The sequence below is a fragment of the Pagrus major genome, chromosome 8 (genome assembly GCF_040436345.1).
Source record: "Pagrus major chromosome 8, Pma_NU_1.0".
NCBI classification, from domain to species: Eukaryota; Metazoa; Chordata; class Actinopteri; order Spariformes; family Sparidae; genus Pagrus; species Pagrus major.
The window spans coordinates 16,665,493-16,676,691 of record NC_133222.1 but is presented as its reverse complement, the minus strand read 5'-3'; the positions used below and the strand labels follow the sequence as shown (position 1 = coordinate 16,676,691).

The 11,199-nt window shown below is 39.3% G+C and overlaps 1 protein-coding gene across 3 annotated transcripts; it reads left to right on the top strand.

Moving 5' to 3' along the window:
- Positions 1 to 599: 599 nt before the first annotated feature.
- On the top strand, positions 600 to 10,517 carry parvg (parvin, gamma). Of its 3 annotated transcripts, none has more exons than XM_073472430.1 (13): positions 600 to 771; positions 1,495 to 1,579; positions 2,844 to 2,908; positions 3,525 to 3,627; positions 3,817 to 3,960; positions 4,717 to 4,832; positions 4,937 to 4,992; positions 5,081 to 5,115; positions 5,229 to 5,290; positions 5,825 to 5,893; positions 6,039 to 6,140; positions 7,354 to 7,426; positions 10,243 to 10,517. In XM_073472430.1, the coding sequence occupies exons 2-13, from the start codon at positions 1,516 to 1,518 to the stop codon at positions 10,317 to 10,319; spliced, it is 966 nt and encodes a 321-aa protein (XP_073328531.1). In that variant the 5' UTR covers positions 600 to 771; positions 1,495 to 1,515; the 3' UTR covers positions 10,320 to 10,517. The 3 variants fall into 3 exon arrangements, with proteins under 3 accessions (XP_073328531.1, XP_073328532.1, XP_073328533.1); XM_073472431.1 differs by having other exon boundaries at positions 1,480 to 1,579; XM_073472432.1 differs by lacking the exon at positions 600 to 771 and adding an exon at positions 1,278 to 1,326 and having other exon boundaries at positions 1,480 to 1,579.
- The last annotated feature ends 682 nt before the right edge of the window (positions 10,518 to 11,199 follow it).

The window sequence follows — 11,199 nt, the reverse complement described above, 5'->3', positions numbered from 1 at the left end:
ATTTGCTTTGGCTTTTGAGTGAGATTGGTTTGGAACAGCCAATTCCTGCAATTTAGGTTTAGCTAAAGGAATTATGGGTTTATTTTAGGCCTTTATTTTCTTGTCTCTTTCCTTTGTTGCTATGGTAACCTTCCACATCCCCCAAATTGCCCCTTCGTCTGGCTGATGGGTGGTCCTTTCTCTTTTCTTCTACAAGGCTGGCGCACATAGCCTATAGAGCCTGTTGTGAGCTTGTTGTGCCGTCGTATCTTGCTTTTTCTTTTCTTTTGGTGTGTTTGTTGGAGACCAGACGACGCCAAATTGATCCGGCCGGTCACAGATGGAGATGTGTTAGTCGAGCCTGAGTGGTTCAGGCCTCTGAGCGTCACGTTTCTTCTCTGCCCTCCTGAAGTGTGTCCAAACAATACCCGAGCATACTTATTATTAATCTCTCAACAGCAGTTTGTGACACAGAACATAAACGCCCTCATCTGAAAACACTGTGCAAAGCCACTATCAAAAAGAGGAAGTGCTACCTTCATCTCTGCCACATCCTCTCATTTGTGCTTATCTTCCCCGTCGACCCGGTGACATGTTATTTTCCTTTAAAGCAGCGGTTTGAAATTGAGTGCAGTCAGACCTTTTGTGCTGATAGAATTCACAAGAGGCTCTATTCCGATTGAGTTCAGCCCTCCACTTCTTATTTCCCTGTTTTGACAGTTGACATCGGCTAAGGAACTCAATTTTGCTGAAGTCGCCCGATTCTGTCGAGCCGCTCTAAGAGTGCTGAAGGTAAGCTTATTTAAAAAAAAAAAAACACTTTTGTTTATGACCTTGTTTGAAAGTTACTGTCAACCCCCAGGAAAAGAAAGCCACACGCACATAAAACACACACAGGAAAAGATAAAAAAGTTGCTCTCTTCTCCAGATCCAGGAAACAACAGTGTGACACGTTCCAGGTCACGTCTGTTTTGTCAGACTGTGTTGCTCTATGTGTTTGCTGCGCTTTGTCTTCAGACCATGTGGTTCAAAATGTTCAGAGGGAGAGGTGCAGCTCTGCAGATCTGTGGGGATCTACAGTGCTTGATCTGTTGAGTGTGCCCACTGTAAAAGCAAAAAAGGAAGTAAGGAAGTGTAACAACTTCCTTTTTTAGTTTGACATTTTTGACCAGTTCAGTCAGATTCTGAGCTCCTCTGTGTTTTTAGACGGAAACGCTTTCAAAACACAACTCCAGAATGCATTGGAGTCGAGCTGTGTTTCTTTGTAGATGAAAATCAGAAACCTGGACGTGCAAGATTTTCACACAACAGTAAGCAGCCTGGCAGTGCAATCAGCATCCACTGCTGGTCAGTGAGTAACTCCCCCTGCAGCAGCTGAAATTCAAGCAATATGGTCAAGGGGCTCCTGTTGAGAGAGAGAGTCTTCCTGCCAAAGATGTTGATGAACAAAGAGTTTCTTCAGGCTTCTGTGGTTTAAATTTAAGCATTTTCTTCTCACAGTCGACTCCTCTGCAGGTTTCTTTGACAGGAGAGGCGATGGAGGCTGATATCTTTGAGTATCACAAAGAGGAAGACACTGTGGACTTTGAGGCTTTTCAGGGTACGTGTGCATTCGTCAAACTGATAAATATCCTGGCATAATGTTCAGATAACCACTTATTAAATCGATCAGTCTCTGCCAGTCAATCATGATTTGTATTGTACATTTAAGTTCACGTTTCAAACACATCTGCTTCCTCTCATTTTTGTTTGATATGAAAGCCAATTAGCACACTGAGTAATCCCTCACAGTGAACATCAGTTCTGCATCAGTCTTCTCAAACATTATCATTAGGTAATGCAGAGGAAACTTTTCAGGTCAATCTGTATCTAAACCTGCAATAACTGACTGCGCTGACACACAGTATAAGATGTCGGCGTGAATTGTTAGCAAACAGAAGCATATTTACACATCCTGCAGTTAAGGGACAACATTAGTCTGAAAAGCTGCTAAATCCCTCTGTACTGCAGAGCTGGGTAATAATTCCCTGTGGGTTTGTCACTATGAATGATACCATTCACATTTCACACAGTTGTGTGATCTGTAGTTAATATAAAAATATTGATTACAGCAGCTTTAAACTGCGACTCGCACCCAAATAACGCAGAATGCAGATTAAATGTCTGGTGTGATTTATTACACAGCTCAAAGAAGTTTCAGGGCTCTGCTGATTGATTTTTTAATGAAAGGAAATTAATGGAAACCCGCTGGCTGGAACAGGTGGAATAATACACGTGAGACGTGTATAAGAAAATTGGCAACAAAAATAAAAAGTACATGTGCAGCTGCGGAAAATGGATTTCCTCAAGTCCTGTGCTTACATACAGTTTAATGGTACTTTTACTTTGTACGACTGCATTTCAGAAGGAAATACTGCACTTTTTTCTGCTTTTTACTAAAATATGTTTCTGTCCTGTAGATTAAATTATCACACAGAATGTAAAGTAGTTCAATTGAGCTCTACCTCCACCAGGTTCAACATTAAAATGCTGCTTACACATTAGACCATCAGTTATAATATTCCAATAATTCACTCCAATCCTTTTGTTGTATGTTTTGCTGAGTGATTATTCCAATTGTTTCCAATAATATTCAGACCCAGAGAAATCTGTGAGTTCACTCTGTCGTTATAACATCCGGGAGAGAGTCAGAGAGTGAGGAGGGAAGTCGTGACTAAATGCAACGTGAATAAAACTTTAAAACATTACGTCATCTGTGAACACTTCTGCCTGGGTCACATGATAGATTTTCATCGGTCATAACATTATGTCATGTAAAATAAGAAAAACATCATTTGACCAATGCAGTTTGTATATTCACACAGGAGGGAAGCAGAAGCTGATTCAGCCAACGTCTTTAAAAGACCCCAAACTTGAGAAGCTAAAGGAGGTAAGAGATTCATTCCCGTGATCCACATATAGACATTTGTCTGCATCTCCGGCCTGTTCTACATGTACTGTGACATCAAAGCCTGTCCTGGACCACCACATGATCCAAGACTCCCTGAGTGGGCTGGAGATAAATGCTACACAGGAAATACATTACAGAGCCTGCATGTATGTGTGCAGTGAAGAGCATGAATAATATGTGATGCAGGGAGAGAGGTGGCAGGATCAGTGAAATTTTAATGAACGTAATTATCAGAGGTGATGGGAGACAGATCAAGAAAAGGAGTCGGCGGAGGATCTGACTTTAAAAAACACATTTTGATTAGAAAAGATGGCAGAGGAAGTGTTTCATGCAAGCAGAAATGAATGAATAAATAACTCAATAAGTCTGACATGTCTCATATGTAGAGCTGGAAGGACAACCAAATGAAATATCGGCTACTTTGGGGTAGTACTTTGAATTTGTCATCATTTCCGTCTACGTCAGGATCATATTTTATCTCTGAAAATTAATGGAGACAGTTAGAAAAATGAAGCTTTCCTGCTGTTTTTTCCATTTGGCAGCAGATGATGAAAGCATGTGATGTTTCTGACTGTGATGAATTGTGTCTTGGTAGGTTTTGGTTTCTTGGATCAATAGAACTTTGAAACAGGAGCACATAGTGGTTCAGAATCTGGAGGAGGATCTGTACGATGGACTGGTGCTTCATCACCTGCTGTGTGAGTTAATATATGTTTGTATGATTGTGCAGTTGTTTATCATCGCCTCACTTCCACTTAATCGTCGATTTGTAGATGAACACTAACAAATGATTCCTCTTGTAGTGGACGAAGAAGCTGTCACGTTCAATGTCCAAAACTGTCCTTGCCAGTTAAACCTTACAGATGATAATAACCTGATGTTTGCAGCCAGGTTGGGCGGTGTGCACGTGCCTGTGGAGGAGATGGCGCTGACCAGCACTGCTCAGATCCGCAAGCTGGAACTGATCCTGGAGGAGTTGGACAAAAGACTGGGCCTGCAGGACGGCAGCGGGATCAAGTGGAACGTCAAACGTGAGTCATGCAGCTGACTGAGCTTCAACAAGAAGCGACAAGTCAACAAATGTTCTGTTCTTCTGGCAACGACTTTGATTACAACAGGATTTGGTGCTAGCTCAAGGGTGCCATGTTCGCTTACACCAACTGTGGGGGATTTGGCGGAGATAGAATTTACTGGCATCATTTTTCTGGAAGCAAAGAAAGGCCACAACAAAAGTTTTAAGTTCTCATCCACATTGTCCTTCATGAATCAGGACGTAACCTGATTGGACAGAAATGTGATTGTTTCCATGCAACCTCTATAGCTTGTACTTGGTGGCTCATATCTTCAATTTGAGCATCCTAATTTGGATTTGAATTTTGACCTCCCCCCCCCCAACTTAAAACTTGTAAGGTTTCAGTTCCCTGCTGTAATATTATAGCAAACACTCAGTGAGCAGCAACTCTGTCAGAAATACAAAATAAGTCATTTGATCTGGATAAGTCAGAATCTGACCCGGTACCAGGCATTAATAATAACTGTAACTGTGGAGAATCTTAATGCTGTTTGCTTATGGAGGTTAAAGAGGCCTCAGTATTAAACTGATAACCAGTTAACCGAGTTCATGTAGTACCTTTGAAGTATTCAGTAGTAATTCAATTGCAGCTAGGTCTTCATTTTTCTAGATTCACATCCTTTTGGCATTTCTTTGCTTCTGTACCAGGAGGTGATGAGTTCTGTTATCCCCGTTCAAGTTTTTCCTGTGTTTTATTCTGCTGCTCGCCTGTCAGTCATCCACAACAAAGACCTTCTGGCCACTATTCATCTGCTGGTTGCCATGGTGAAATGTTTCCAGCCTGAACTGGATTTGCCACCGAATGTTAAGGTTGACGTTGTAGTTGTGGAAGTGAGTTTCAGCTCGAACTTCAGCACTTTTTCTACTCCAAATTTGTTTTAAACACCCTTTGTAAACAAAACTTGGAATCACAGCTCACTTTAATTTTCATCCAGGTCGGCAAAAGTGGAATCAAATCAGATATACAGACGGAGGTCCTGACAGAGGAAAGGTGAGCAAATGTCTGCATTGTTTGATTTTCTTTTTAATGTGAGGAAAACACAGCGTTCACCTCATATATTTTTTGACTTTTTCAATAGAGATGCCGGCTCAGACTCCCTCAGCAATACTGAAAGTGAGTAGAGAGCTGTCGGAGGTTGAGCCGACTTGACATCTTGAATGTCATCGAAACAGCATTACAGCCTACAATGACTTTAACACACTTTTCTGGCTGTCTGGTCACCCCAGGGGAAGATCCCATCGAGCAACTGCTGAAGCTTGAGGCTCACAAGGTCAACACGGTGAAGCAGGTATAACAAGGAGAGGAGGAGAAGTCCTGAGGTAGTGCGAGGAGTTAACTCCCTCGTCACAGCAGATGTTTTGGTGTTAAAAAAGTATATTGTTTGTGGCCTTTGTGGCCAAACAACACACATTTATTATGATTTCACAAATATTTTATTCAACAGATGTTACAATGACATTTAATAATGTAATTGTATTTATACATTTAGACAATATTAGTGACGACAGTGAAAGAAGTGTTGGTTCTGTTGTTTTACATAGATTTATTTGTTAATTGACAAATAATTTACAACGAAAATGTTGAATAATGTGTTTTCATCAACAAAACTGTATTTTAATAACAGGAAATTAGATGTTTTTATGAGGTTTTTTCTGCTTTATTATAGTATTTTTTGTTTTTTTTACAGTGTGACTGTAACAATCTAAAGCTTTTGTCAAGTTCTGATGAAAAATGAAACATGTTTGATACCTTAACACATCAGCTAAACAAGGCTAACTTGTATTTCAAACTATCTAATATTGTTTTTTTTTTCCATTTTCAGGCCATCGTACACTTTGTCAACCAGAATATGTCGACCATGGGTCTGCAGGTGGCTGATGTGGACAAACAGGTGAAAAACAACAACAAGTGAACACTGATTAGGAGCTCTGGCAGACTCTCCTGTAAAAGAATAACTACGACTAATTGATTACTTCCCCTGAGATTATATCACCATCCTTGGACGGGCTCTGATCTCCCCTGTGTTTACTGTCTAGTTTGCTGACGGTGTGATTCTGCTGCTGCTGATTGGACAGCTGGAAGGGTTCTTCATCCCACTCCATGACTTTAACCTGACCCCTGTCAATCCCTCTGAGATGGTACAGTATGGATTCAGTATGGATTCCTGAAACACATTAGCAAGGGAGGTGTATCTCAGAGAGACGATAACACACACTTATCATCATCATCATCATCATCATTGTTACTCTGTTGTCTGTAGATGCTCACAGATGACGTGGGTTTCATTTGTAATGTATTTATTCATAAAAATCATCTTGTCAGAAAAATAATTCACCAACTTCAAAAAGAATTTTTGACTGATATTTTATGAAAATGTAGAAATACTCCATTATTCTAATTCAATAGTAGTGAGATCATGACACCGTTTTTTCCATCTCTAATTTGAGCTAATCTAATTTCCCACTAGAGCACATTAGATAATGAGCTACAGTACTGAAACCTGATCCAGAACCGTGCCTATTACAATACATTATATGATAAAATTAATATTTTACAATTCCGCATAATAAAAGTAGATGCATAATTACTGCTGTGTCATGGCTCACTTATAATGATATCTTTGATCTCACTTTACTTGGAGCAATAGGATGAGTCTATGAAAAAGTTATGACTCTTTTATCACAGATATGATGAGTTCATGAATAACTTACCGTATAAGGACTCTGTGACACGATGTGTTAAAATCCAAGAGGCTCCTGGTGATAGACACATTATATATTAGCCATGATCTGTGATATATTTTGGTAGATTATGTCTCATACATTTATGATGGGACTATTATGTGCTTATGACTTGATTATAACGCCATAGTTTAGGTGTTACCCACTTCTCTACCCGTTTATAACCAATATATTAAATAATTTATGAATTAGAATACTTCATTTAAAATAAGTTTTGTCTTTCCTGTAATATTTTTGTTTCAGCTTACTATGTAGTCACATTCATGCATGTCACGCACACATATGTTATCCAATTTTAGTTACGAGCTAAACTCGTGTTGAGATTGGGAACTGACTAAAGTAATTCTAGTTACATATTTTGGTTTAAGTAGGCTATAATAGATAGTAAGTTATAGGCCTACTTAATGCCACCTACAAATAACTATGGTAACCACACAATATCACCATGCATATGAAGATAATACAGAAGGTTTTGCCTAAAGAAAGTATCTTCAGTATATCAGTGAGTGGGGTAATTCCAGTAGTAGATGTGAACATATTGAATTAATTTAAGAACAGAATTTAGTTGTTAACTTTAACTGTTAAACATTTTTCCCTCTTTGACCTCCAGCTTCACAATGTGACCTTGGCCTTGGACCTCCTTAACGACACGGGCCTTCAGGTGTCCAGTGTTGATCCACAAGGTGATGAAATAACACACTGTTAACTTCACACAATACACACTCCGCCTAGTAGACAACAGATTTTACTAGAATTAAAATGCCAGGCACAGAAGCTGAAAGAAAACAAAAAACAGAAGGAGTGAAACAATTGTAGCAGAAAAAAACCCGGAGCTTCAGGACGGCTGCATCAAACTAATTCAGATGATATCCTCCATCAGGAGCATTTATCTGTATGACAGGTGAACGCCAAAATCTGTTTGTACGTGAGGCGAGGAGGGGGATCGCTCCGGCAGTTTGAGTTAATCTCCGCTGCTCGGTGGAGTGTGGGTTTGACAGTGTTTTGGAGGGAAAGATGGAATTGCTTGCTGAATATGAATGAGTGCGACTCTTGTCTCTCTGAGTATCACTGCAGATGATTGGCTCAGTCCGAGGTCATCATCATTCATTTAGAGAGGAGCAGCGAGGGAGACAGTCTCAAGGGGACAATGTCACTCTGGTGCCCGCTGATAGACACAGGAATTTAACCTCTCCGCTATGACTATATCGACTGTGTGTGTGTGTGTGTGTGTGTGTGTGTGTGTGTGTTTGTCTGGAGGAAGATATGTCATCTGTATTCATGAGCACTGCGACTGTATACCACCCAGCTATCAGACAGATCCCAGAAATATTCTGATTGTATCGGTGCGCTGAAATTTTGTGTTTGTCAGTTTCAATTTGTAACTGCGGGTTATCAGATCTCCAACTGTTAACTCTCAAGTTTATCATTTGTGGTAAAAACTTATTAGTTTGAGCTTTGCTCCAAGTAAACATACAACAAAATCAGCATGAACAGTAAGGGGATATTCCTAATGAGTAATTTCCCTAACGTTTAAATGGAAGTTTAAATTTAGACCTGTCAGCTAAACTAAAAAAAAAGAAAACACTGAAACGCACTGAAAACCACCAGAACACCCTTTAACTAAATATTCAGCATTGTTGAGTCAACTTGTAGTTCGTTGTGAATAGAAATACAACTTCATTATGTCTGTGGTTGCCTCTGTCCTATTGTGCATAGTTTGGGTCTGGCTACAAAATCTGGAACGAGGGGCTCACATGTTTCTCTAAGTCTTTCTTAGAACTATTGTCAGGTGCTCAACATCCACAGTCCTCCAGTTCTGTGCAAAGATTAATTCAATATGAGGCTTCAGCAGTCAAATATCTCAAAATTTAAAGACTTTTTAGTGTGAAACTCCCTCTTTGTGTCACTATCTCTCCACCAAAGCTCAACAAGGAATCAGCATCTAGGGAACCAAATAGGGAACATTTTTGGCAGACATCCACTTGATTTGTCGAACTCAGACTGCTGAGGCCAATAAAAACTTCAAATAAACTCTGGAATTTGGGTTTTTGTGCAGAACTAGGACTGTGGTTTTTGTTCATCATTTACATTTAATTCACATTAGGAAAGATCTTTTAATGGCCAATATGCTCAGTAGGAGTGATTACGGCAAGCACAGTATGTTTTTATATACTCATGGGCACGTGAGTATTTTTATAAGACAGACTTTACAATACAGCGATATTATATATAGGAATTGTAGACGAATATTATATGTTACAATGTGTTTACAACTCTAGGGATGGCTGTTTTTCTGTTTCAAGACAATATATTTATAGAGCACCTTCAAAGAATACAAATTCAATCCAAATGCTTTACAGAGGAATTTAAAATGTAATTAAAAGGATTTAATAAAATAGGAGTACTGCTCAAAGGATCTGAGGGGGTCTGGATAGAGATTTATATCCGAGATGTAAGATGTTGCCCAGTGCTTTAAAAAACAAATCTTTCAACACGACAGTGCACACAGTGAGCTCCATGTTGTTGTGGAAGAACTTGACAGGTCTGCACAGAGGCCTGACCTCAACCCCATCCAACACGTTTTGAACAAACTAAAGCCGGCTGTGTGCCAGGCCTTATCTCCCAGCATCAGCGCCCAACCTCACTAATACTCTTATGGTTGAATGAGAGCAAATCCCTGCAGCCAGGTTCCAAAAATGAAGGATTAGAAAGCTGTTGTAGCAGCATATTAAAGCACATACTTTGAGAATGAAATGTTCAATAATCACAAAGAGGTGTTGTGTTTGGGTGTCTACTTTTGGCAATGTGAAGCAAAAAGAGAAGAGGGAATTAGAGCGAGGGAGGAAGTGAGTTAGTGACTTGTCTCAGTGTGTGAATCAATCAGCTGCAAATGGATCCACTTCACTTCCCTGCAGATCCATTATTGACAAAGTGCTCTCTGTTCTCCCAGAGCTTGAATCTCACTTTCACAATCACTAAAACTTCCATGCAATATTGCCTGTCAGCCGTATAGCCGGTAAAATGTGAATTAAATCTTTAACACGATGACTGTTGATGTAAGGACCGGCACAATTCATCTAAGCCAGGAGCAAGTGGCTAATTTAATTCATTTTTAGTGCCTTTTTAATTACCGGCATAATTGCTGTGATGGAATGAGGAATCCCAGCACTCAAGGTCTAAAACTGGAGCGCGCTGCATGCATTAATTAGGTTAGCTGGGGGTGGAGTCAATCTTTATGTCACATTCATTCAGTTAGTGCATCTCACAACAGGGAACAATTTTGTTGGGATCTCATCTCACCGAGGGCGTATTGATTAAATCTCCATCTAATGCTATTTTTTGTCCTTCTGATCTATGACCTGTTGGAATGGATTGTGAAAATAGTTATTAGCTAATGTTGCTAAAAGCATCCTCACGTTTTCACTGCCTCAGTGGCTTGGTAGATGCTGATGGTGCGTTATAAATACTCACTAAATGTTTCTTGTGGATTATGTGACAGATATTGTCTCTCAGGACGTCGCTGCCACCTTGAAGGTCCTGTACGCCTTGTTCAAGAAGCACAAAGGGAACAAATGAGAGAGGTGGAGAGGGACTCTGCAACCAGACAGTCTAGTTTTTAAATCACTTTTGAAAACCCACTTTTTAAAAATCGCTTTTGTGTGACATTCTTTTCTACTTTCTTCATGTTTTATGTGTTTAGTTTTTATGGCTTTTAACTTGTTGTATTCCCTTTGTGTTTTATTCTGTTCTGTAAAGCACTTTGTAACTGTGTTTTGAAAGGTTCTCTATAAATAAAATGTACTATTATTATTATTATTATTATTATCATCATCATTATTATTATGGGAGGAGTGTTTTTGGTCAGTAAATGGTTTCTTTTGTCTCTAAACTGTTGCAGATGCTGTACATGTAATAATTTAAAAGGTGCAGTTGACTGTTTTTAGACATTTTCTCAAGCTAATTTGTTGTTATCTTATGGTGTCTACTGTAATTCATTTAACAGTATATTGCCGTAGTTTGGATTACAACATATTACAGTAGGATACAGTAAGGATGATTTACCATTATTTTACAGTATATGACAGCAGTTTGCTGTTTATGTACAGGTAACAGTAATGAAATCTGTTACTTTTGCATTAAATTTCTAATCATACAGAATGAAACGCTATCTGAAATGTCAACAGATCAATAATGGGTTAGGGTCAAAATAATATTTGACACTGCCAATTTTGGGGCATTAGCATAACGTTACCTCCTTGGTTGACCTCCAGCATGGACTGCTCTCGTTAGAATAGCGATGTTGACTACCAAGCTGTGCTGTCCACATTCCCAGTTGATGGATAGAGATATGACTTGTAAGAAGATGATAGGACGTATTTCCGTTGTTGTTAACCAACTGCATTGACTGTTAATATTCAGTTATTTGAAAAGCTGTAAGATACTGTTACAGTTAGTG

Coding starts and splice junctions, on each gene's coding strand:
- parvg (XM_073472430.1), top strand. CDS start 1,516: ATGGAGGCTGATATCTTTGAGTATCACAAAGAGGAAGACACTGTGGAC. Junction 6,141..7,353: donor CTGTCAATCCCTCTGAGATG/GTACAGTATGGA, acceptor TTTGACCTCCAG/CTTCACAATGTGACCTTGGC. Junction 7,427..10,242: donor GTCCAGTGTTGATCCACAAG/GTGATGAAATAA, acceptor ATTATGTGACAG/ATATTGTCTCTCAGGACGTC.